General features: G+C 42.5%; 1 protein-coding gene across 1 annotated transcript in view; it reads left to right on the forward strand.

The window, feature by feature from the left end:
• Positions 1-257: 257 nt before the first annotated feature.
• The window catches only part of Prp8 (pre-mRNA processing factor 8), a 100,156-nt gene continuing 73,340 nt past the window's right edge, over positions 258-27,073 (forward strand). Inside the window, exons 1-3 of the mRNA XM_080272985.1 lie at positions 258-466; positions 8,934-9,172; positions 14,437-14,680. Coding sequence (XP_080129111.1) covers positions 8,943-9,172; positions 14,437-14,680 — 474 coding nt within the window. The 5' untranslated portion in view covers positions 258-466; positions 8,934-8,942. The remainder of the gene's footprint in view (positions 467-8,933; positions 9,173-14,436; positions 14,681-27,073) is intronic.

The raw sequence follows: 27,073 nt of genomic DNA on the forward strand, positions 1-27,073 counted from the left end.
GAATGATATTCCTGCAGACCCTGGATGTCAGTTTTGAAAGAATCAGTGAAAAAATTTTCATTTGGTAATGGGAGCTCTCCTGTAATATATCCTATGTTATTTATATTGCTTTAGTTTTTAAAAGTAAATAACAATAAAATTACTAAAAAAATCTATATTGATAAAACCTCAAATACTGTATGTGGATTTCTTACCGTGTGCAACAGTGAACGTACGAGCGTCGACCATCTTGTAAACATAGTATCGAAGGTGGATGCGTTATATGTGATTCTTATACTGAAGAAAGACGAATTTGCAAATCGCTTGCCATTTGTCGTGTCAGCAACAAGCATTACTCACACTGGTTTGTCCATGTGGTTGAACAAGCTACAGATGCCAATTTCTGATGCCCTGAACCCAGACAACAGCAATGCTGTTGTGGCCGCCACTGACGTCAATTTGTGATCTTTGAATGCTTCAGTAAAAGGTATCTCGTGTTTTCATAAACCTGGCATAAGCATAGCAAACGGGCAAACACTGCGTTGGATTTTGAGGAATTATCCAATATGAAACAGAACGAAAATAATGTGTCAACGGGGAAAGAATGGTTGTAAAGCATTCTCACAGATCCATGCATTGTACAGTGACAAGTGAATCGGGTAAATATTGTTTTAAGTACTTCAGGCTGTAAATTTGCTAAGGAAGTTTACTTTTTTTTTTTCTACGATGCTTCAGGCCATATTGGGAGTCTCCATGTCTCAGAATTCTTTGATTGTACCGTACACTTAACAGTTTTACTTGAACTGCTCTTTCGTGAGGCCTTTTTAGACCAGTCAGAGTTTTCTGGACTTACTTGATGCTCGTGAGAATGGATTTTAGACCAGTTCCACCCTTAATATGCTCCTAATGATTGGAGGAGGGAGTGGGTTGAGTCATGATGAAATTAGCTGAGTTAGGTACCAGTAAGCAGAAAGAAGGTAGTAATCAATCTAACTGCCTATTGCCAGATGCCTTACTGTCATACAGGGTGGCCACAAACAGATCACCATGTCGCCCTGTCCCCTACCATTTCACTGCCCTGCTTACAGCTCACACCCCCTTCCCTCATATACCTCTCCACTCCATCCCTCCATCTCATCCTTAGCCCCCCCCTCCCCCTCTCCCCTTCCACCTCACTCACATACACTCTCCTCGCCAGTCTCTCACTCTCCATCCTCTCCACATGGCCAAACCACCTCAGTGTGTTTCTCCTAACACTTCCTATCACTTCCACACCACAACACTACTTCACATTCTCATTTGTCATTCTTTCTCTCCATGTGACTCCACATGCTTCTCTCATATAACTCATACTGCTATCACTCGACTTGTGTCCCTCCAACAAGGTCCAAGCTTCGCTTCCATACGTTAGAGTTGGTATCACAATACTATCATGTAACTTTTTCACTTCCATGCTCACTTCCCTGTTAATTATCACTGCTTTCAAGGAACCAGCAACCTTTCATCCTTGTTGTAACCTTTCAAGCACTTCACCCTCCAAACTTCCATCCTTACTCATCACACTACCCATGTACTTAAACATACTCACATTTTCCATTTCCTCCCCATCCAGCCTCACTATACGTTCACTGACTTTACTTCTCTCGAAGACCACCACTTTACTCTTCCCTACATTCACCTTTAGATTCCGTTTCCTACACACTCTCCCAAACTCGTCCACCAAGCCTTGCAGCTCCCCTTTGTCTTCACTTAACAACACAGTATCATCTGCATACAACAGTACAGGGAATTTCCAAACACTGATTTCTGTGTTTTTTAATATCTTGGGTAGGTCCTAAGTGGTTTGGCCATGTGGAGAGGATGGAAGATGAAAGACTGACGAAGAGAGTGTATGTGAGTGAGGTGGAGGGGGGAAGAGGGAGGGGGAGGCCGAGGATGAGATGGAGGGATGGGGTGGAGAGGTATATGAGAGAGGGGGGTGTGAGTTGGGAGCAGGGCAGTGAAATGGCAGGGGACAGGGTGACTTGGAGGCGATTTGTTTGTGGCCACCCCAAACGGGATTGAGGCGTCTGGCAATAGATAGATAGATAGACAGATGTATATATATACTGTATATACAGCAGCACGAACTACTGATTTGTGATATGGTGCTTAAAGAACAAGTGATGAAAAAGAGGACTTATGTAACTAGGAGGAAAATATGGAAGCTGAAAAACCAAGTACAGTAGTAAGGGATGCCTTCTATAGCGAGTTGAGGAGAGTGGTGGCTGAACAGGGAGCTGTAGAGAGAGGTGTTAATGAACATTACAGAGCCCTCAAGAACAATTTCTTGAGAGTTACTGATGTAACATGTGGCTGGACAAAAGGACCACCAAGACATAAAGTAACTTGGTGGTGGGATGAGGGTGTAGAAGCTGCAGTTAAGGAGAAAAGAAGGCTTTTCCGGGAATGGAAGAAGGGTGGTAGCAAAGAGGAATATTTGGCTGCCAAGCGTAGGGCTAGAAGAGAGGTATACAGGGCAAAGTCTGAGTCCCAGAGACTATTATTTGATAACCTAAATCATGGGGAAAGGAAAAATATGATATATAGGGTGGCAGGTCAGGTGAAGAGGGATAATTGGGATATTATAGGTGAGCAGTGTGTGAAGAATGATGAAGGAAGGGTAGTGGTGAACAGTGAGGATATTAAAGATGCATGGAGAGAACATTATAACCGGTTGTTGAATGAGGAGTTTGACTGGGACAGAGAAGGTTTGGAGCCAGCAGCTCCAGAGTCTGGCCCTTGGCCTTTGATTGATGCTGCTACTATGAGTGAGGCAATAGGCAGGATGAAGGTGAGGAAGGCAGCAGGTGTGTCTGGGTTGACTGCCGAAATGTTAAAGGCCTCAGGCGATGTAGGGGTGAAGTTAGTCACTGACCTGATAAATAGGATTATTTATGAGTGTGTTGTCCCAGATGATTGGGTGAAGAGTGTAACTGCAAATGTGTATAAAGGGAAGGGTGATGCCCTGGAAAGAGGAAATTATAGAGGTATAAAGCTTTTAGATCAGATAATGAAAGTAATGGAGAGAGTTTTAGAAGGTATGATTAGAGAAAGAGTGAATATTGATAAGATGCAGTTTGGGTTTATGCCAGGTAGGGGGACCACTGATGCCATATTTATTTTTCAACAGCTTCAGGAAAAATATATTGGGAGAAGAAGGGATCTTTATTTTGTTTTTTTGTTGATTTGGAAAAGGCCTTTGACAGAGTCCCTAGAGAGGTGGTGAAGTGGGCAATGAGAAAGCTTGGCTTAGAGGAGTGGCTAGTTAGGGTGGTTATGTCTATGTATGTGGGTGCTCACACCCAGGTAAGAGTGAATGGAGATTTGAGTGGTGGGTTTTCCGTGAATGTTGGTGTGCATCAGGGGTCAGTTTTGAGTCCCATGTTGTTTATCATGGTACTTGAAGCCCTTTCATGTGACTTTAGAAACGGACTCCCATGGGAGTTGTTGTATGCTGATGATTTGGTGTTGATTGCAGAGAACGAAAGGGAGGTGGAGGAAAGGTTTAGGAAGTGGAGAGATGGTATGGGGCACAAGGGCTTAAGGGTAAATGCAGATAAAACAAAAGTGATGATATCTAGGGTTGGTGGCGGTACTGTCAGAGACGAGGGAAAGTGGCCATGTGCAGTTTGCCACAAGGGCATGGGAAGTATGTATTTCCATCTTGTACGGTGTTTGTGATAAATGGGTGCATAAGAGATGTAGTGGTATCAGAGGTAGACTGCGAGATAATGCTGATTTTATGTGTATGGCGTGTCGGGGAGAGCAGGTGGAGATTGTCAGACGTGAAAGAATTGAACATGCTGGTGAATCTCTTGAGTGTGTGGAAGAGTTTTGTTATTTGTGAGACATGTTGTGTGCTGGAGGTGGGGCTGGAGCTAGCTCTGTGGCTAGGGTGAGAAGTGGTTGGAAGAAGTTCAGGGAGCTCTTGCCTCTCCTGACAATGGGAGGACTCTCCCTAAGTGCTAAGGGGTCTTTGTATGCAGCATGTGTTAGGAGTGTAATGCTGTATGGTAGTGAGACCTGGGCAGTGAAGGAGGAGGATATTCACCAGCTCAGATGTACAGAAATGACAATGATTAGGTGGGTGTGTCGTGCATCCATGCGTCCAAGGTCTGGGGGGGCTGGGTTCTCGATGGAAGAGTTGAGAGGTAGGTTGGGACTGGAGTGTATTGGTGTTGTGATGAGGAGAGGTAGATTGAGATGGTTTGGACATGTGGAGAGGATGGGGGATGATAATTGGGTGAGGAAGGTTAGAAGTGTTAATATTGGGGATGGGGTTACGAGGGGTAGACCGAGAAAGACATGGGACGAGGTCATTAAGTGTGACCTCAGGGTTAAGGGACTGAACAGGGAGGCTGCAATGGATCGTGCAGCATGGGGAGCGGACACTAGGTGACCAAGGCCGACGCTTGCAAGCATGTTGGAGCCTTTAAAAAATGAAACGAAACGATACAGTATATGCGGTATATATATATATATATATATATATATATATATATATATATATATATTTATATCTATCTATATACCTAGGCTGCTTCCTCCAAGGAAAGGGAGGTAGCCGAGACAGGACGACACACTTCCCATTTACTCATCCATTCAAACACATTCATTCGCATCTTAGCCCCAAAGGGGAGAACGGACAGATCCTCACCGCACCACACCGCACAAGGGTCAACTTTTTTTTTTTTTTTAATGCGAGAAAGAAGGAACCAAAGGCCATGAGCCCACAGTAACAGTTCCCTCCAAGAGAAAAACAAAATACAATAGAGAGCCAAATTCAAGATCCGATCATTTTGAGATGCCTGGACACACTGCGTTTGAAAGACTGGAGATCATAGGCAGCAGGAAATACAGACAGAGGGAGACAGTTCCAGAGCTGACCCGTTGCATGAATGAAAGACTGGGAGTAACGGTTAACTCTCGCATTAGAGAGTTGGACAGAAAAGGGATGAGAGTTTGCTGCCAAACGGGTGCTACGCGCCCGTCATAGAGATGGAGGAATGCAAGCAGACAGTTCAGAGGAGCAGTGACCATTAAAGTAGCGATAGAAAAGAGATAAAGATGCAACAGTGCGGCGAAGAGACAGAGGTTGAAGGGAGTCAGTAAGAGGAGGAGAGTTAATGAGATGAAAAGCCTTTGACTCCACCCTGTTGGGAAGAGCTGTATGTGGGGAGTCTCCCCACACATGAGAGTTGTACTCCACACAGGGGCGGATAAAACCCCTGTATAGAGTCAACAATTGTGCAGGGGTAAAGAAAGAGCAGAGTCGGCTTAGCACACCCAATCTCTTGGAAGCAGATTTTACAAGAGATGTAATATGATCTTTCCAAGATAAGTCCCGAGTAAATGAAACCTCAAGCATGTTCAAGGATGATGCAGGATTAAGCTGAATATTATTAAACATTAGTGGGTATACCTGTGGAAGATTTTGTCGGGTTGATAGGTGTAAGAAATGAGTCTTAGATGCATTAAAAACAACCATATTATTTTTACCCCAGTCAGAGATACGAGCCAAGTCAGACATTAGGTGTGCCATAGCATCATCCCTTGTTTGTTGAAGTAACTGTTGAGATGAGTAACATCCGCAGCAGGGCCCAACAGCAGAACTGGTTTACCCCTGCCACATCATAACAGATCCATCCCCTTACCCGCACCTGACCTGACTAGCTGATCAGACCAAATGCTGGAGAATATCCCCTCAGGGTTGCATCATCACTTATTCATTCACAATTTCTCTCCATTTATTTCTGTCACGCACAGCCACTCTTCCTTGCTCAACAGACATCCCTCTCTCATCCACCGCTCTCTTCACACTGTCCATCCATCCTATTCGTGGTCTTCCTCTAACCCTTACACCTCTCACATCAGATCTAGTTATCTTTTTCACCAATCACTCATTATCCATTCTCTCCATATGCCCAAACCATCGCAACACCCTCTGCTCAACTCTACCAGCCATCTTCCGAACAACTCCAGTTCTCCTTCTCACTTCATCATTTCGCACCCGATCCATACGCGTCACTCCACACATACTCCTCAGACACCTCATCTCCATTACATTCAAACTTTTCCTCTCTGCTACACCCATATTCCATGTTTCAGCCCCATATAATGCAGTCGGTACCACAACACCCTCATACAGCCTTCTCTTTACATCCATTCTAAGCAAATGACATCTAAACACTTTTTTCATTCCTCCCAGCACCTTTCCTACTTCATTTATTCTACGCTTCACTTCTGCATCTATTCTTCCATCCACAGCAACATGTGACCCTAGATATTTAAACAATATACTTCCTCAAGCATCTCACCATTCAAAACTATATTCATCCCCCTACCATCTATCAACCTCATACACTTCATCACTTTACTCTTATTCTCATTTACTTTCAATTTCCTCCTTTCACACTCCCTTCCAAACTCCTCTACCAACTGTCTCAATCTCTCCTCTGAATCAGTCACCAGTGCAGTATCATCTGCAAACAGCAGCTGCTTCAGATTCCACTCTCCACCATCAACATTCACCAGACTCAGACCTCCACCTAAAACTCTTGCATTCACCTCCCTTACAACACCATCCATGTAAATATTAAACAACCAAGGCGACATCACACATCCCTGTCGGAGCCCAACTCTCACGGGAAACCAATCACTCACAGCATTTCCCACTCTTACACACGCTCTACTATTTACATAAAAACTTTTCACCCCTTTTAGTAACCTACCATCAAGTCCATACAATCTTAAAACAGTCCACAAAGCCTTCCTATCAATTCTATCATACGCTTTCTCTAAATCCATAAATGCCCAAAACACATCCTTGCCTTTCGCTAAATACTTTTCACACACTTGTCTCACAACAAACACCTGATCAACTCATCCCCTCCCTCTCCTAAAGCCACACTGCTCATCACCAATCACTCCCTCTGTACCCTCTCTAACTCTCATAATTAACACTCTACCATACACCTTACCTACAACACTCAACAGACTTATACCCCTAAAGGTAGTACATTCATACTTATCACCCTTGCCTTTATACAGCGGGACCACACAAGCACTTGCCCAGTCAGTTGGCACCATACCTTTCTCAAAGCACACATTCAACAGTGTTACTAACCAGTCAACAATAGTCACTCCACCACCCTTCAGGCATTCCACAGCACACCCATCCATAGCTGCAGCTTTCCCTATTTTCATCTCCTTTACTGCCTTCTCCACTTCCTCCTTCGTGATCAAAGAATCATTCAACTCTCCCAACACATTTATTCCTTGCACCCTTCCATCCGCCAGTATCTCAGCCACCCTGTCCTCCTCTGCATTTAACAATCTTTCAAAATATTCTGCCCATCTCTTCCTTACTGCATCCATCTCAATTAACATCCTTCCATCCTCTGCTTTTACTCGTTCTTCCTTCCCAGACTCTCCCTTTCGCACCCTTTTCACCTCCTTCCAAAACATTTTCTTATTCTGTTGAAAATTCTCTGTCAGCCGCCTACCCCACCTCTCATCTGCTGCCACTTTAGCATCACGCACAGCCCTTCTCGCTCTATTCCTCTTTTCCTTATACCTTTCATATGACATCTCATCCTTCCTCTGCAGCCACACTTCATATGCACATCTCTTCTCAGCCACAGCCATACTTACTTCCTCACACCACCATTCACTTCCTTTTCTTACACCACAACGCACCTCTTCTGCATGCCCCACCACAGCACTCTTAAACAACTGCCAATCCTCCTCCACGCTGCCATTTTCCCGATCTTTCACTGCGTTCCACTCATCTTTCAATTTCTCCTGATACTCTATCTTTTTCTCTCTTTTATCCAACTCACTCACTTTCAAAACCTCCCTGCCACACCTAACCCTCCTAGCTCACCCATCTCTTACCTACTCTTAACTTTCCCTCCACCAGGTAGTGGTCAGACATACCTCCACCCTCCCCTCTCAGAACTCTCACATCCAACAATCTTCCTATTACATTCCTAGACACAACCACATAGTCCATCAAAGCTCTATCAACAACCCTTCCACCCTCCTGTCTCACCCATGTATACTTATAAATATCATTCTTCTCAAACAGGATATTCCCAATCACCATCTCTCGCTCAACACACATCGCTATCATTTGCTCCCCATTTTCATTTCTTCCAGGCACACCATGCATACCAACTACGCCTTCAACTGCTACATTTCCCACTCTAGCATTCAGATCTCCCATCATTACCACATTCACATTCGCTCCAAAACTCTGCAGACACTCATCAACATCATTCCAGAAAGACTCCCTCTCTTGTTCATCCCTTTCACTACCAGGCCCATATGCACTCACAAACACCCACAACTCACGTTTAAATTTCACTTTCACCCACATCAGTCTCGATGACACCTCCTTCCATTCAGTCACACATTGCTGTACTTCCGGACTCACTAACAAGGCCACACCTTCTCTTGCCCTTCCTCTATCAACACCTGACAATCTTCCATTCACACTTCCAAACATAGACTCCCCCTTCCCTTTCATCTGCGTTTCACTCAAAGCTAACACATCCAACTTTCTTCTCACAAACATTCTCCCAATCTCCTTCCTTTTAGCCTCAATCGTACTACATCCACGCACATTCATAGACCCAATCTTCAGGGTACGGGGATAACTCCATCCCCCATTCCTTTCTCTGGCCTGTCTCTTTTTAGGAACTAAAAAACAGAGGAGGGGGTCCCTAGTCCCCTCACCCCGCCCCTTTTAGTCGCCTTTTATGACACACAGGGAATACGATGGCAGTATTCTTCCTAACACAACTGGCCGCAGAGTTGTAGTACCACCCCATAGTGTGGCCAGGTTGTGTATACTGTGTGTGTGTATATATATATATATATATATAATTTTTTCTTTTTTTTTTTTGCAGAGGAGAACGATGGCACTACCACCATACTTGATACCTGGGAGCCCATGGGCTTATATGGCACAGCAGCAAGCCCAGCTAGCTGCAGCCCAGGCCCAGGCTGCCCATGCACAGATGCATGCACACTTCCAGGCTCAGGCTCAAGCACACACCGCTCAGGCACAGGCTATACCACGCCCACAAGCAGGTCCACCACCTGTAGAGAATGTTTCCCTTGAAAAAATGCAGGAGAAAGCTCGCAGGTATGTTGACAGTACAATACAAAATAATGCTCTATGTAAACATATACCAGTAATTTGAATGTGTATTGGTTGTTGGTGGATTAGTAATAAAGATTTTGTGATACATATTAATTAGTCATCTAGCACTGAAGACTTTTGAATATTTTAGTTGCTGTATAGCATGAAGCAATTAACCCTATCAGGTTTCTGGGCCAGGCAGATTATAACTGTGCTAGAGTCAGCCACTCACGCTGACCCACAACTTCGCGGCTCAATATTTTATTTTGATCATTCTGTGTAAATACACTTTTCATGATAGAATGTTAGTTTTGGTGTCATTTTAAAGCTGAATAGTTGTACTTTATTGCAGTATGTTAAAAAAAGTAGAACAAAATCTATCTATTGCCAGACGCCTCAATCCCATTCGGGGTGGCCACAAACAAATTGCCTCCATGTCGCCCTGTCCCCCACCATTTCACTGCCCCGCTCCCATCTCACACCCCCCTCTCTCATATACCGGTACCTCTCCACCCCATCCCTCCATCTCATCCTTGGCCTCCCCCTCCCTCTTCCCCCCTCCACCTTACTAACATACACTCTCTTCATCAGTCTTTCACCCTCCATCCTCTCCACATGGCCAAACCACCTCAGTGTATTCCTCCTAACGCTTCCTATCACATCCACACCACAACACTCCTTTATATCCTCATTTGTCAGCCTGTCTCTCCATGTGACTCCACAGGCTACTCTTAAATAACCCATTTCCACTGCTCTCACTCTTGACTTGTGGCCTTCCAGCAACGTCCAAGCTTCACTTCCATACGTTAGAGTTGGTATCACAATACTGTCATTTAGTAACTTTTTCACTTCCATGCTCACTTCCCTGCTTCTTATCACTGATTTCAAGGAACCAGCAACCTTTCTTCCCTGCTGTACCCTTTCAAGCACTTCACCCTTCAAACCTCCATCCTTACTCATCACACTACCCAAGTACTTAAACATACTCACATTTTCCAATTCTTAACCATCCAACCTCGCTGTACATTAACTGACTTCACCTCTGTCAAAGACCATCACTTTACTCTTCCCTACAGTTACCATTAGATTCCGTTTCTTACACACTCTCCCAAACTCATCCACCAAGCCTTGCAGCTCTCCTTCGTCTTCACCCAACAACACAGTATCATCTGCAAACAACAGCACAGGGAGTTTCCAAACACTACCCTCTCTCATCAAGGCCACTCCAACATCCACTGGCCTACCTTGTACCTCTTTTATTACCACATCCATGAACAGATTGAACAACAGTGGAGACATGACACATCCCTGTTTCAACCCAACTGTCAAAGAAAAAAATTCACTCAGTTCACCATCCACATGCACTGCAGCCTTAGCACCATCATACATACTTTTCACAACATTCAGCAACTTCCCATCTACTTCATATATTCTTAATACTTTCCACAATCCTTGTCTATCCACCCTGTCATATGCTTTCTCCAAATCCATGAAAGCCGCATACAACTTCTTTCCCTTCTCTAGAAACTTTTCCACTAAAGATCTAAGAATGAATATCTGATCTACACAACCTCTTCCCTTCCTAAAGCCTCCCTGTTTTTCTCCAACTAATTTCTCTGTTCTTTCTCTAACTCTGTCAATAAGTATCCTGCCATACACTTTTCCTATTATACTAAGGAGACAGATGCCTCTATGATTACCACACATGTCTTTTTCTCCTTTTTCTTTGTACAAGGGAATAATTATACCTGACTTCCAATCCTCCGGGACTCTACCTTCCTCCCAGGCCAATCTGCACATTTTCCACATCCATTCTACTACTATATCTCCCCCATACTTCAGCATTTCACCACACACTCCATCAATTCCTGGGGCTTTCCCCAATTTAACTTTCCTCATTGCTTCCACAACTTCTATCCTACTGATTTCTTCCTGTCTTCTCACCACTCTCCTTCTCCCAGCCATTCCCCAGCCACTTATACTCGCTTCCTCTATGTTCAACAGTTTCTTAAAGTGTTCTCTCCATCTGCTCACTTTTTCTCCCTTCGCCACTAGTAATCTATAATTTTTATCTTTCACTCCCCTGCTAACTTCACTTCCACCCTGTCTTACTCTTTTCACCTCTTTCCAGAACATTTTCTTACAGTCCCTCCACTTTACACTCAAGTTCCTTCCAAATTCCTCATCCGTGCTTTTCATACTCTCTCTTACTAATCTTTTCACCACTCTCTTTCTTTCTACATATAACTCTCTCTTCCGCCACTCAACTTCTTCCATGCCCCTATTTCTCATCCATTCAGTGTATGCTTTCTTCTTTTGTGCCACAGCCTGTCTAACCTCTTCATTCTACCATGCTGTTCCTTACACACCCCTCCATCTTCTCTTCATCCCACACACCACATCACATGCTGCACATATTCTTCTGTTAATATCCTGCACACACGTTCCACGTCCCCCATCTGCTCCAATTCATATTTGCCCAATCGTTCCTTCACTTCTCTCTTATACTCTGCCTTTTTCTCATTCTCTTGCAACCTTTCCACTCTCCTTACAAATACTCCTCCTTCCCGTCCTTCCCTTCTTCTATTTCTCCATCCTAATTGGACCTTGATTCTGGCCGCCACCAAGTAGTGGTCAGAAAGTCTACTCCCCCAACCTCTGTAAGCTCTTGCATCCATTACACATTTTCGCATCCTTTCATCCACACACACATAATCAATCATTGCCTTCCTTTCATTCAGTTCACCACCCACCCTTCTCATCACTCGCCATGTATACCTGTGGATCATTTTGTGCCTGAAGAGGGTATTGGCTATTACCAACCCCCTCCCAGCACAAATGTCCACTAACGCACTCCCATTCTCATCTATCTCAGCAGGCACACCCCACTTACCAACTATTCCATCCACCTTCACATTCCCTACTTTACCATTCATATCACCAATCAAAAACACTCTCTCGTTCCTTCCAAACTTTTCCATGCACACTTCCACATTTGTCCAGAACTCTTCTCTCACTCTGCTTTCACGATCTTGCATTGGCTCATACACACACACAATCGCCCACATTTGTAATCCAACTTTCAATCTTACCCACACAATCCTTGACCCAACTGATCCATACTCTCTTATGCTCTTCTTCCATCTTTTACTCACAACTATACATATTCCTTCTTGTGCCCTGTCATTCTCACCTACTCCTGCACATATACCCCATCCATACTCCCATTCTCTCACACTCTCACCTCTCCATTTCGTTTCAGTTATCCCGCATACATCAACTTTCGCACACTCAAGCACCTGGACAATCTCTCTCTCTTTCACGTCATCATTCGCTCCCCTTACATTCCACATTCCGATTACCATGTCCTTTGTCCGGTCCTTGGTCGTCATCTTTTGGTCAGTCCTTGTCCGAGGCATATTGTTTGTCTTTTTAGTTATGGTGGTACCATTCTTAAGTGGCGGTTTGGGTGGGGCACAAACCTCTGTACAGTGTTGCCACGTGTTCCATACCCGCTATGTGAACGGCTCTGATATATGTAATAGGCATCACAATAAGATAAACACATAAGAATAAAATGGTAACATGTATATTTTAATACACTATATGAAAGAACAGTAAACTTATTATGTGTAAAATATTTATACGGTAATACAGAAACGTGGCATAATTATTTTACAGTGTTGCTTTAAAAAAAAGTAGTCACTTTTATTGGCTGTTACCGTATTTCTGGGGTTGGTAATAATGTCACAGTTATGATTATAAGATCATGTGCAGGAATATAAGCAAAAATATGCCAACTTCTTATTAAAAAATATATACAGTATACATTAAACCCCCTTGAGCGGCAACACTCACACACACCCAGTCCGACCTGGTCATCTGTGAGGAATAGAGGAATAGGCCTGTTTGGGGACGCCTCTTAAAAAAAAAAAAACATGCCAAAACTTTTACCTCTTGGGTGGTGTGGAAATAAAGTCAAATTTACATTATGTACATTATAAAGTACAAGAAAATAACCAAAATGTATCCTCAAATACCACACACGAAAGAGAGGGGGGGGGGGCGGACCAGGGACAGTGTTGAGTGCAGCTGAGTGAGAGATGGAGGAAGGGAGGGAACGAAGGAGGGAGAGAGTGATTGAATGAAAACAAATCATGGCTCCACAACAACGAGGTCATCTGGCGCCATATGTAAAACAATAATATTTTAAAACATAATTAGATATAATAAAAACAAAATAAAGAAATGAAAGCACAAGTTTATAAGACAAATAAAAGAAACAAAATTCCCTAGGGTGATGCACATCTCCACCCAGGAGAGAGAGAGAGAGAGAGAGAGAGAGAGAGAGAGAGAGAGAGAGAGGCATTGCGAGTATGGAAAACGTGGCAACACCGTACAGAGGTTCATGCACCACCCAAACCGCCAGTTAAGAATGGTACGACCATAGTTGTTTTCCGGGGAGGGGCACTAACCCTCAGCCAAAGAAAATAAAATGTCTAAATGATGAGTTGAAGTTAGGCAAGAAGCAAAAATTTTATACCTTGCCATAGAAAAGTACAGTACATGTATTGGGTAAAAAATAACAAGTAAAGATATGTAAATGTGGTTTAACCCATGCAAAAATACAATAAAATACCTTTACAGTTATATATAGATTGTGATAATTTTTGCATTTCATTATGCAGTAAAGCAAAAGGAAAAAGATGTGCAATTTTATTTTAGTCTTGGCCGCATATTCTTTTGGCATTGTTTTTCTTTGATTGGTCAGTGTAAATACACTTTTTATGATAGGATGCTGGTTGTGGTGTTATTTTGAAGCTGAATAGTTGTACTTTATCATAATATATTCATAAAAGGAAAACAAAGAAAATAAAAAGTCAGTGATAAGTTGAAGTTAGGCAAAAACAAAAAATTTTATACCTTGCTGTAGAAAAATATTCACCAAGAATAAAGTTATAAAGAAACAAAGCCATGAGTCTGTCCAGCTGTGCAGTACCGCCATGCGTAGAGCAACCATTCCGTGACATCATGCTCGAGCCTTTTTGCAATGATGTGTAAATGCGATTTATGGTGAATATTTTACAAAAGTTTCTTAAAATGACGATGAAAAGCATCATCGGAATGCCTGAGGTTGGATTTGAAATGACGATTGAAATAATCATCAGAATCTCAAAGGGTTAATGATGATAAATGATTGGTAAATGCACTGATATGAATAATATGGCAATGATAGTCTTTACAGATGCTAACCTTTCATTTACCAGATGGCAGCAGCTCCATAACAAGAAGTATGCAGAGAAGAGAAAGTTCGGGTTTGTTGATGTTCAGAAAGAGGAGATGCCACCTGAACATATAAGAAAGATCATTCGAGACCATGGGGACATGTCAAGTCGCAAATACCGCCATGATAAACGGGTGTACCTTGGGGCCCTCAAATTCATGCCTCATGCTGTCCTTAAGCTGCTGGAAAACATGCCTATGCCTTGGGAGCAGATTAGAGATGTCCAGGTAAGGATTTACATCAGAGGGATAGATGGGATTCATTGCCTACATAATGCTACTCAGAGGTGAGCAATGCTAGCCACCCTTGCCATAGTTGCTGGGAGAGCAAGTAGCCATGTCCCAGGCCATTATGCTCCTGATGGGACAAAAGAAGATTGAATTAATATTTGATAGATTTTGGAAGTTCTAAAAATTACATAACCTACTTAGTATAAAACCCAGTTCTTGCATGTGCAGCATCAGGGAGATATATGGTTGTGCACTGTTTGTACATTCACTGTTGTAACATTGTAATTGTACATGATATGGTTGCTTTACTGAATTGTAATGTAGCCAACTGTAGCCAGTCAGAGAATGTTTAACATATTAAAATTCATGTTGTTGAATACCACAGGACTTAACCTGAAATAGATTAAAATTCATGTTGTTTAATACCACAGGACCTAACCTGAAATTGGCCATACAGTACAATTAATATTAGGTCTGCTTAGCTATGGGAAGGGTATAGTGATGCAGTTGTATGATGAAACATGTATGCAGATACGCCTGACAAAGGGTTACACCCTCCTATTAACTTGTTAGCTGTAAGAATAACTGTTTCTCACAGTTGTTGGTGAATCCAATGTGAAAAATAAATATACAGAAAATAAATTTGATGGGGTTTGCCCATGAGTTGGAGCCAAGAATTTGAACACTTGGATGATTAGTGAATGATTATGTGGCCCATTTCACAATATGCTCTAGTTGTAGTCCTTTTACCTTACACAAACACACAATATATAAAGATTTTATGATGGTAGTGAGGCATGTGTAGTGACTAACTGGCATCTAAGTGAATGGTTCACATTCAGTGTGGGCATGCGACAAGGTTGTGTGATGTGCCCATGTTTGTTCAATATATATATGGATGGGGTGATGAGACAAGTAAAAACAGTAATAATGGAGAGAGGGATGGGATTGGTAATGAATGGTGATGGATGTAGAATCTCAAATTTGTTGTATGCTGATGATGCAAATACCACACAAGAGCTTGGTAGACTAGTGCTGAGTTTTGCTGATGTATGTGAACAATATGCCTTAAGAGTAAATGTAGAAAACTATAAATTGAGAGAGAAGGTGACTCCCAGTGTGATGTTACAGTGAATGCAGAGAGACTGGAATTGGTGAGAGAGTTCAAATAACTGGTTATAGTGATAGAAAAGAAGTGAAAAGCAGAGTGACACAATGAAGGGAAGTAGCTGGTGCCTTGATCACAAACAGAAGCTTGAGTGTTGCAGCTGCACAAGGCTTACATGAAGGAGTGTTAGTGCCAACTTTAACATATGGATGGGAGATCAAGGTGTGGCATAAAAATCAAAAGCACAGAGCAATGGAGATGGGACTGCTGCGGAATGTATGTGGAGTACAGAGATTGGATAGGATACGAAATAATGTGATTCGTGAAAGCTGTGGAGTGAGGAAGTCTGTGGACACCAGAATCTAAGAGAGTGTACTGAGATGGTATGGTCGTGCGGAGAGAATGGATAACAACAGAGTGGTGAAGAAGGTATTTCTGAGCAAATTTGAAGGAGGCGAGGTAGGCCAAGGAGAAGGTAGAAGGATTTGGTGGATATGTGGGGAAGAGAGTTATGGAAATTGGTGAGGCTAAGGAACTGACGAGGTCGAGCTGGCTGGATTAATGTTGTGAGAAAAAGTGCATGATCAAGTGAGAAAAAGTGCATGATCAAGGATGTGGCACCCCCTTTTAACTTAACAGAGTTCAGATTGACTCTACCTGATATGTTTATGTGAATCTACAGAGTGTGCTTAAAGGTTTTGGCATATCAGATAGAGCTAGGATTCTGAAAGCTTGAATGATGAATGAATGGAAGCATATGACATGGTAGACAGAGAAGGATTGTGGAAGGTTATGCTTATGTACAGTGTAGATGCTAAGCTGCTAGGTGCCATCAAGAGTTTTTATGATGGTAGTGATGCATCTGTAAGAGTTAAATGGGCATCTAAGTGAATGGTTCACGGTCGGTGTGGGCATGTGACAAGGTTGTGTGGCATCCCCATGGTTATTCAGTATCTATGTGAATAGGGTGATGAGAGAAGTAAAAACACAAGTAATGGAGAGGGGGATGTCATTTGTAATGAATGGTGATGGATGGAATATCTCAAATTTGTTGTATACTGATGATGCAGTACTGCTTGCAAATACCGGACAAGAACTTGGTAGGCTGGTGCAGAGTTTTGCTGATGTCTGTGAGCGTCGTGCCTTGAGAATAAATGTAGAAAAGAGTAAGTGATGGTTATTGAGAGAGAAGGTGACTCCTAGTGCGATGTTACAGTGAATGGAGAGAGACTGGAATTGGTGAGAGAGTTCAAATACCTGGGTACAGTGATAGAAAAGAGAGGAAAATGTGGAAAGTAGAGTGACACAAGGAAGACTAGTAGCTGGTGCAATGAAGGCCTTGATAAGAGACAGTGGCTTGAGTGGTGCAGCTGAACGAGGCTTACATGAAGGAATGTTAGTGCCAACTTTAACATGTGGTTGTGGGACTATGGAGTGGCATGAAAATGAAAAGTCAGGAGTAAGAGCAGTGGAGATGGGACTGCTGAAGAATGTATGTGGAGTACAGAGGGTGGATAGGATACGAAATACAGCAAGCTCGCCCTTAATGTGAGGGTTTGGTTCCAACTGTGGCGCATTCATTAACTACTCCTTATTTTGTTCCTTATACCCCCTAAATGTGGTGTTTTGCTGTTATCTGCCATTGATTACCAATGGCAGATAACAGTGGTTAGAAGGTTTATGTAAAGTTATAACTTACAAATACAGTACTGCACAGCAAAACTTCAACACACAAATACATAAACACAAGGCAACATTCCGATGCCGACTGCTTTCGGGACAATTCGTCGTCAAGTCAATTCGCTATCACAACAATAACAAGACAATTTGCCATCATTAATGAAGACAGCTGTGGATGATGCTAGAATATAATTCAAAGGCGAAATTAGTATATTTATAGAATGACGGGGAATCGTTCATTGTGCGAATTGTCTGGATTTGGAATCATCTATGTGTTGACGGATAATTGTCTGAAGGCGAATTGACTTGACAGAGAATTGTCTCGGAACCTGCCGATCATGGGTAATCATATAAATCAGGTTAACTGGTTACAAGGCTTTATTTAATGCTTTAACACTATTTAAGTGCTTTAACTTACATACCAGAACAGTAAATATTGAACTTACAAATACAGTATTGTGGAAAATCAGTGCAGCAAATCTTTACCGAACAAATAAATTCATCCATCATCCTATCCTATGTTGTCCCATGAGGAGCGTAGAAGCCCGGGGCTAGGCAGTTGGTCCTGACATTTAAGATGAGAGTGACCAACCTCACTCATCCCTGAGTGGTATTACGTGAGCAATAAACCCCAATCACCCCTTGGAAATAAAGCTTCACCGGCTCAATCTGATTAGAGCACAATAATTACCCACTAAACCACCAGGCGCCAAAATTTGGTTTTAAAAAAGGCAATATTCCGATGCCTATCAGGTAAACTGGTTATAATATGTGGTACTTGCCCGGGCGACCGAAGCCATTCCCAGGTACTCGAGCCCCACGAGGGGCCGGGGAGGGTTTCGGTGGTTTGACCCCCATGCTGTCCTCCTCTTCTCTTCGACAGCCTCTGGGTGGTAGACCCACGATGAAGAAGCCACCGCTCCAGGTCCAACATACCCATATCCCTCACCAAGCCCTCTTCCTCCCATCATCTCGAGACATCACCTTCTGCTCGCCAAACCTCGCCCCCACTACATCATGGAGAGTGGTCAAAACCCTAGGTTCTGATCGCCTTCCAATCATCATCACTACTAAAACCAGAATCACCCCAGCTGGCCACAAACACACATGCACTAATTATAAGAGAGCCAACTGGGAGGCCTTTGTAACTGAAACAGAACATTTTGAAACTAAACAGTACACCCATCACAAACATCAGCACAGCTGTGCACACTTTCAATACAATTATACAAAACACAGACAAAAGACACATCCCTAGAGGCAACAGAAAAAGACACAACCCCAACTTCACATCAGAAATTCAAGGCCTCATCAGACAACGGGACACACTGCGACACTCCCCAACATCCCATACACAAGACACCGTACAACAAATACAAGAACTCAACACTCAAATAAACAATAAAATATCAGAACAGCAAACACTTGACTGGAAAAATTACCTCCAAACACTTGACCACAAAACAAACATCAACAGACTCTATGAAACACTAAACAGCATCACACTTTCCAACAGCAACACCACACAATCACACGCTGCCATCACAACAATAGACACCATGCCTTCAAACAGACAACAAGCAAACACTTTCATCAATCACTTTTCACAAGTCAGCCATCTGAACCCCCATCCCGAAGACCGACGAATCATCTGACGTAAGAGACATTTCCCCACAGACCCAGACTACGCACCTTTCACTTACAACCAGACGAAGTTCATCATTAACAGCCTCAAGCACTCATCTGCCTGTGGACCAGACAACATAAGCAACATTCACCTTAAAAACCTTGGACCATAAGGCATACAAGCACTCACCAACATATCAAACTACAGCTATTCACAGAACAGAATACCCAACATCTGGAAGCATGGCATTATCATCACCATCCCTAAACCCAACAAAGACCCCATGTTACCCTCCTCACACCGCCCCATCACACTCCTCTGCAACCCCTCTAAAGTCACTGAACGACTGATACTACAACTAGTCACACCTCACATTCCCTAGCCCAGCCACAACATGGCTTTAGGCCGCTACACTCCACAAACACCCTTCTTACAGACCTTACACAGAGAGTTTTCGATGGCATAAATTCAGCTAGGCCACCACACAGAACACTCCTAATCACACCAGACATTAGTAAAGCTTTTGATGCCATCCCCCGCCACAACCTCACAAACAAAATACTCAACACAAATATGCACAATAACACAAAAAGATGGCTGGCAAACTACTTAGCAGGCAGATGTGCACACGTAACATTTGCCGGTCAGTCTTCTAACATCAGAAACTTCACAAACGGCGTCCCCCAAGGATCTGTCTTGTCTCCTACACTCTTTAACCTATACATGCACAACATACCCACACGCCACACACCACAGATACACAGAGCTTCCTATGCAGATGATATAACACTTGCATGTACGCACCAAAACGCAGAAACAGCTGCACACATCATTCAGCCTTACCTCAACACATTACACGAATGGTTCATCACAAACAGGCTCAAAATAGCCCCAGCCAAATCTAGTGACCCTTCTCACAAACTGGACAGCAGAACACAGTCACATCCCACACCTCACCATAAACAACACACCCTTACCACACACACACACACACACACACACACACACACACACACACACACACACACACACACACACACACCGAAAATCCTTGGTGTAACATACAATACATCAGTGTCATTTAAACAACACATCACAAACATTAAAAATAAAATAACACCAAGACTCAATGCTTTGAGGTCACTTGCCCATATAACATTCAGGCACAACAAAGAAACCACCACCACAGTATACAAACAATACATACGTTTTTCATTCATTCATTCATTGCCAGACGCCATGTATCCCAGACAGGGTGGCCAAGGGCTTAGAGTTAATTGTTTTACAGGGAGGGGCACTAATCCTCCACCAACCCCACTTGACGTAGGGATGCCAACAGCATCTGGTGTTCCCAGGCGGTCATACAGTGATGAATTGTGCAAGCCCTGCCTGGGCTTCTAACCCCACCAAAACACACTACAACACTCTACAGACCATACAGAACAAGGCCCTAAAAATAATCACAGGCTGCACAGCTACTACACCCACAGACCACCTACATCAAGAAACCAAAGTCCTCAAAGTCATGGATCATCTAGACATGAGAGGCACCCATTTTCTTTCTGCAGCCTCCACAAACCCACAACATCCACTACATTACATGGCAGCACATCCACCCACACCAAGGAACATCAAAACAACACCCAGCACACGATACCATACACAAATACTGTCATCTCATCCCCCTCGCCCAGCTCAGACCAGCTTCCAGAAGCATATCCACACTTAGATCACTCGCCACTCCATTAAGTCACTTAAAGACAACACACAGCTGCATGCACTGCCTCCTGCCATCCACTCTTCTTAATCCTATCTCTCTCGTGAGGACAGGGTACCTCTGGTCAGGCTGAGATGTGGGGACCATCCAGCCCTCTTAACCCCTTAACCGCGGGGCGTCACTTTCGTGACGCTTGGGAGCAAGGGATCATACCGCAGGGCGTCGCTTTTGTGATTCTGTGTTATTTTTAATTCACCCGGGCTTCCAAGTGGGGGCTTGTATCATCTATCAGTACTGCCAATGTCCAACACTAGTCAGCACTCCTAATCTCATCTGTACTCCCATCCATTGTTGACAATTTAGCCATTTCTCCCTGTTCTTGACTCCCCTCCCTACCCCCCCTCCATTACCCTATCCTCTCACCTGCCCGGCCGAGCTACGCTAAGTAAATCTTCCCTGGAATTTTTCACTGATTTCATCCATTGAAATAAGCCCTATGTCCTATTCTTATACCAAATAATATATACAAGAAAGAAATAAGGTAAGTGAGAGTGCCATACACCTGGAATTGGCTAATTATCACCTGACAACACCTCACGTGCACTCGTTCGCTAATTTTCGCTGTTTTTTTCCCCTTGAAATATACCGTATAATCTATTTTCGTAATAAATATACATGTAAGGAGGGAAGGGAGAAGCCTAAGTCATATTTACATTTACCTGGAACTACCTAATATATAATGTATTGTCTAGATTTCCTGCCAATTATTTCAGTGCTAGACAAAGCTGTTTCAAGATCTAACATTGGTAGCTCTGAATATATATATTCTAAGTAGGCCTCTAATCTATTTTTGTAATAAATATACATGTAAGGAGGGAAGGGAGAAGCCTAAGTGATATTTACATTCACCTGGAACTACCAAATTTATAATGTATTGTCTAGATTTCCTGCCAATCATTTCAGTGCTAGACTTAGCTGTTTCAAGAACTAATATTGGTAACTCTGAATAACCCCTAAGCAGGCCTCCACCCTGGCCCTCCGTTATCAGTTTACTCTCATCTTCCGAAGCAAGGGTACGTATGTTTCTTCTTGCTGACTTCAAGGCCCTTTTTCATCCCCATGCAAATGGCCCTGTGACCTTTACCCCCTACTAAACCTCGTGTGGAAAGAGGTAAAGGGCTGACAATTGATAAAAGAGTGACTACGATCTTTCTATTGAGTAAAACAGTGCAAGTGGAATTGTAAATAATGTGTAAATAATGTGTAACCAGCAAGTGAAAGTAATGAATGTAAATATACGTGAACAATGGAAAATAGTTTTATAAGTTATTTCAAGTGACAGTGCATAACACAGTGTAAATAAAATAGAAATGTAAATAACGTAAATAAAATAGAGAACGTAAATAGAAATGTAAATGAGTAGTATTATAAGAATACGATTATATACCCTAGGAGTAATGAAAGTGAAAGTTTCACTCTAGCATGTCTGAATGCTATGAGTTATGAGAGTGAAGATGAAAGTGACACTCACTCTCAATGCCAGTATACAGGACGAGAAAGTGAATGCTACGTATTTTACTGAAAGAAATTGAATCCCTACAGTGACAATAAACTAATACTACTGAAGGAAACTTATGGATAAAGACTGTAGATATATATAAGTGTTATATAGTAATAGAAATATAAAGTGTGAGGGGTTCTATGAATAATAAATGACAGAGTACCAAGAGCGAACTAGTGCCAGTGCGACGATCAGACGCGCTCGTAATTTACATTGCTTTCACAGTTTTTTTTTTTTTTTAGTATGGATCCCAAACTACTTGAAAATTGTAGAATAGTGTTTATAGTGTTTGTATCTGGCTGTGGTAATCATATTACGGGTTGTCGGGAAGTGTAAAGTGGAGATTTCGTTACCCTACTTCAGAGGTCTCCACAAGTCCTACGGTAACCGACGAAGGCTCAACAATCATTCCAGGAGAAAGCTGAAGGTATGTGCCATAAGCATATGTAATTTTATTATTCTAGGACTAATAACTGATTTTTGGCAAATATTTTTTGAGAGTCTGTCGGAGCCCAAATAACCCCGCGGGACACGCAAGTCATTGGTAAACAAGCCCGCGGTGTAGGGGTTAAGCTACCAGAAGAGGCTGGATGACTCTGTCGCTGATGCCTGTCCATAATGCAACACAGCACCCCATACTATTAAGCACATTATGGAACCCTGCATTGCACACAATCACCTACGCCAACAACACAACATACATTCTTTGAGAGCTTTGTGGGCAAGCCCAGTCTCGGCCATGGCCTTCCTAAGGGGCTCGGGACTGCTCGGCCAGACTGCCTAGGGAACAACTACTACTACTGCTACTGCTAGTTATAAGACTATTTCTTGCTTTAACGTTATTTAATGGTACTTTAACTTGTACATAAACTTACCAGAACACTAATGTAAATATTTAACTTACAACTACAGTACTGTGGAAGAGCAGTACAGCGAATCACATGATCACGTGATCAAAACATACCATGCTCGATGTGCTGAGGTTCAAGGATTTGGCCTTTCAAAGGCCGCTCTTGCGTAAATTTATAGTTTTCATAATAGTTCTTTAATCTTACGTGGTCTTATACGTATCCCAGCACTAACAGCGTATAATTGCGAGCTCGTTCGGTGAGAACGTATTTTGGGTGAGCTTACTGTAATGTGATTTATGAAAGTGTGGCGAGAGGAAGTTTGTGGACACCAGAGTTGAAGAGAGTGTACTGAGATAGTATGGTCATGTGGAGAGAATGGATAACAATAGAGTGGTGAAAAATGTATATCTGAGTGAATTTGAAGGAGAGAGGGGGCGAGGTAGGCCAAAGAGAAGATGGAGAGATGTCGTGGATGAGTGTGTGAAGAAGAGAGGTGTGGAAGTCGGTTAGGCTAGGGAACTGACTAGAGACTGAGCTGGCCGGATGAATGTTGTGAGAAGAAGTGCATGATCAGGGATTTGGCACCCATTTTTGATGTCACAGCGTCCACATTAACTCTATTGGATACGTTTTTGTGAAGCTACAGAACATGGTGAACGTTTTTGGCGTATCCATTAAGCCAGGATTCCGGGGGCTTGAATGATGAGTTAATGGAAGTGTGGCCCATTGGATTGGGCAGATTTGGGCTGTCTGGACATTGCTACTCCTTACCCTGTCCTAGGGTGGGAAAGGAGGTCAGGATGATGATGATGATGATTTTATATATATATATATATATATATATATACAGGCAGAGGAACTCCTTGAGAGTGAAATGGCTGGGAAGCATGCCGGCACGTGACTGGCTACAGCATAGCTGGGTCTTTCGGGTGTGGGCAATCAGGCAAGTTAGCTGCCTACTGCGACTGCAACACAATGGCGAGGTGTTCAGGAAGTTAGCCAAAGAAACCTTGATGGACTCTGAAAGAACAATAATGGCCCCCAGTCCCGTGCAGCCCTTAAATGGGCAGGGGGTGCTAAGAATCTCACGGTTGCCTCAATTACAATCTAATTCTTTTGTCAATGCAAAAAATACAATTAAAATTGGTAACTGGAATGTGAGAACGCTAAATCGTGACGGTAAAATCGATGAGTTAGTGAAGGTTTTTCAAAATTATGGACTTGATATTTGTGCTCTGACAGAAACTAGATTAACTGGAGTTGATAAGTTGGATTTGGAGGATGGTATACGTTTATTGATATCTGGCCGACAGGACGGAATGCATTATCAGGGAGTAGGATTGTTACTGGGTTGTAAGGCAAATAAGGCATTATGTGAGTGGGATCCTATAGATGAGCGATTGTTATACGCACGGTTTAAATCAAATCATGGCAACATCAGTCTGTTTGTGTGTTATGCACCTACTAATGATGCACTCGATGAAAGGAAAGACACATTTTATGAAAAGTTGCAAGAAGGAGTAGGAAGGGTACCTAGACATGATGTTTTGATCTGCGTTGGAGATTTTAATGCAGTAATGGGCTGCTCAAATGAGGGATTTGAGGCATGTATGGGTAAGATGGGAGTTGGTAGTAGGATGAGTGAAAACGGAGTGAGGTTTGGAAGCTTCTGTCTAGCAAATGACTTAGTCATCGGGGGCACACTCTTTCAGCATTGCAATATACACAAGACAACTTGGGTGTCGCCGTGTGGAAAATATAAAAATCAGATTGATCACATCGCTATCAGTAGGAGGCATAGAAGTTCTCTGCTAGATGTTCATGTTAAACGGGGAGCGGATATTGGTAGTGACCATCAACTCAGCATTGCAAAAATAAGGTTTAAACTTAAAAATCAGAAGAAGGAAAAATCTGGTGTTGGCAGATACGATATTGTTAAGCTTAGAAGGGAAGGAGAAGAAAAGGAGGAATTCAGATTAGAATGCAGAAATAGGTTTTTGGTGTTGGAAACGTTGGAAGAGGGGGAGAAGTGTAGATGAGATGTGGGAGGATGTGAACAAAGTTTTGCATGAGACTGCTGAATGTACGATTGGAAGGAGACATAGATTCAGGAGAAAGAAATGGATATCAGAGGAAACGTGGGATATGATAAAAAGGAGAGGTGAGGCTAAATTGAGGAGTGAGATGCAATGCGTTGATGAACGAGAGATTGAATTAGCAAGAGCTGCATACTGGAGTTTGAATTCAGAAGTAAGAAGGTTAGCTAGGAGAGATAAAAGAAGATGTGTGGATGAAAAGGTTGCAGAGACTGAAATCTTAATAAACAAAAATGATGGACAGAGTCAAAGAATAGCATATGAATCGATTAGAGAACTGAGTGGTAATGCAGGTAAACGCAAAGAAATACCAGTTAGAGACAGGGAAGGAAATTTATTGACCAAAGATGGAGATATTAAAAATAGATGGAAAGAGCATTTTGAGACAGTTCTTAATAGACCAATACCACCAGAAGAGGATATACCGTCTGCTCAGGAAGATTTAAATATAGAAACAGGAGAGTTGAGGCTTGCAGAAGTGGAGAAAGCAGTAAAACAGTTAAAGAATAACAAGGCACCAGGGGAGGATGGTTTATTTCCGGAAATGTTTAAAGTGGAGGGGGATAGATTAATAATGATCTTGACCAAGCTATTCAATAAGATATGGGTGACGGGGTTACTACCATCAGTTTGGAAGAATGGTGTAATTGTTAAAATTCAAGAAGGGAGACCTGAGTGAATGTGGTAATTGGAGGGGAATCTCTTTGTCACCGATAGCTTTGAAAGTTTTCAGTAGAGTGTTGTTAAATAGGTTGGAGCCAGTGGTTGAGGGTATTCTGAGGGATGAACAGGCTGGTTTTAGAAAGGGACGTGGTTGCAATGATCATATCTTTATAGTTAGGCATTTGATGCAGCAAGTTAATGAAATGAGAGTACCGTTAAGTCTTTGTTTTGTTGATTTTGAAAAGGCTTTTGATAGTGTTTCGAGAGAGACTATGGGGAAGATCATGAGACATTATGGAATACCAGAGGAGTTTGTGAGGGTCATTATGAACATGCATGGGGACACATTTTGTAAAGTGATGGTTGATGGTTGTCTGAGTGATTCGTTTGAAGTCAAGTCCGGAGTAATTCAAGGTGGTGTTCTATCGCCTTTATTATTTATATTGGTCATTGATTACATTATGAAACGTGTTGGAACAGAAACCGGTGCAGGTATACTTTGGGGAGAGAACAGGAAACTTTTGGATTTAGATTATGCAGATGATATAGTTTTGATTTGTGATGGGCCAGAAGAGATGCAGAGAGTGTTGGACTGTTTGGTGAGTGAAGGTCGCAAGGTGGGTTTGGTTATTAATTGTGGAAAAACTGAAATAATCAATATGAACATGGAAAATGCGCAGGAATGTGTTATTGGAGGTATGGTTGTAAAGCAAGTTGATAGGTTTAAATATTTAGGTACTTATTTAGCCAAGGATGGTTCTTTGAACTTTGAATTCGAGGAAAGGTTAAAGAAGGCTAATCAGGCAATGGGAATGCTTAAAAATATTTGGAATAATAACAATTTTTCTGTTCATACAAAAATCAAACTTTATAAGGTAATGGTTAGGAGTATCTTAATTTATGGACACGAGTCTTGGTACAGCACAGTGACTATGGAAAATAAATTCTTGGTGTTTGAAAATAAAGCACTTAGAAGAATATTAGGAGTTAAGTGGTGGGAAAGGATACCAAATAGTAGAATTAGAGAAATAACGGGAGTGCAGCCGATCGATGAATATGTTAGATTCTCACGATGGAAGTGGCTAGG

The sequence above is a fragment of the Coenobita brevimanus genome, chromosome 52 (assembly GCF_032717465.1).
Source record: "Coenobita brevimanus isolate Jiangsu-jjx chromosome 52, ASM3271746v2, whole genome shotgun sequence".
In the NCBI taxonomy this organism is placed as follows: Eukaryota; Metazoa; Arthropoda; class Malacostraca; order Decapoda; family Coenobitidae; genus Coenobita; species Coenobita brevimanus.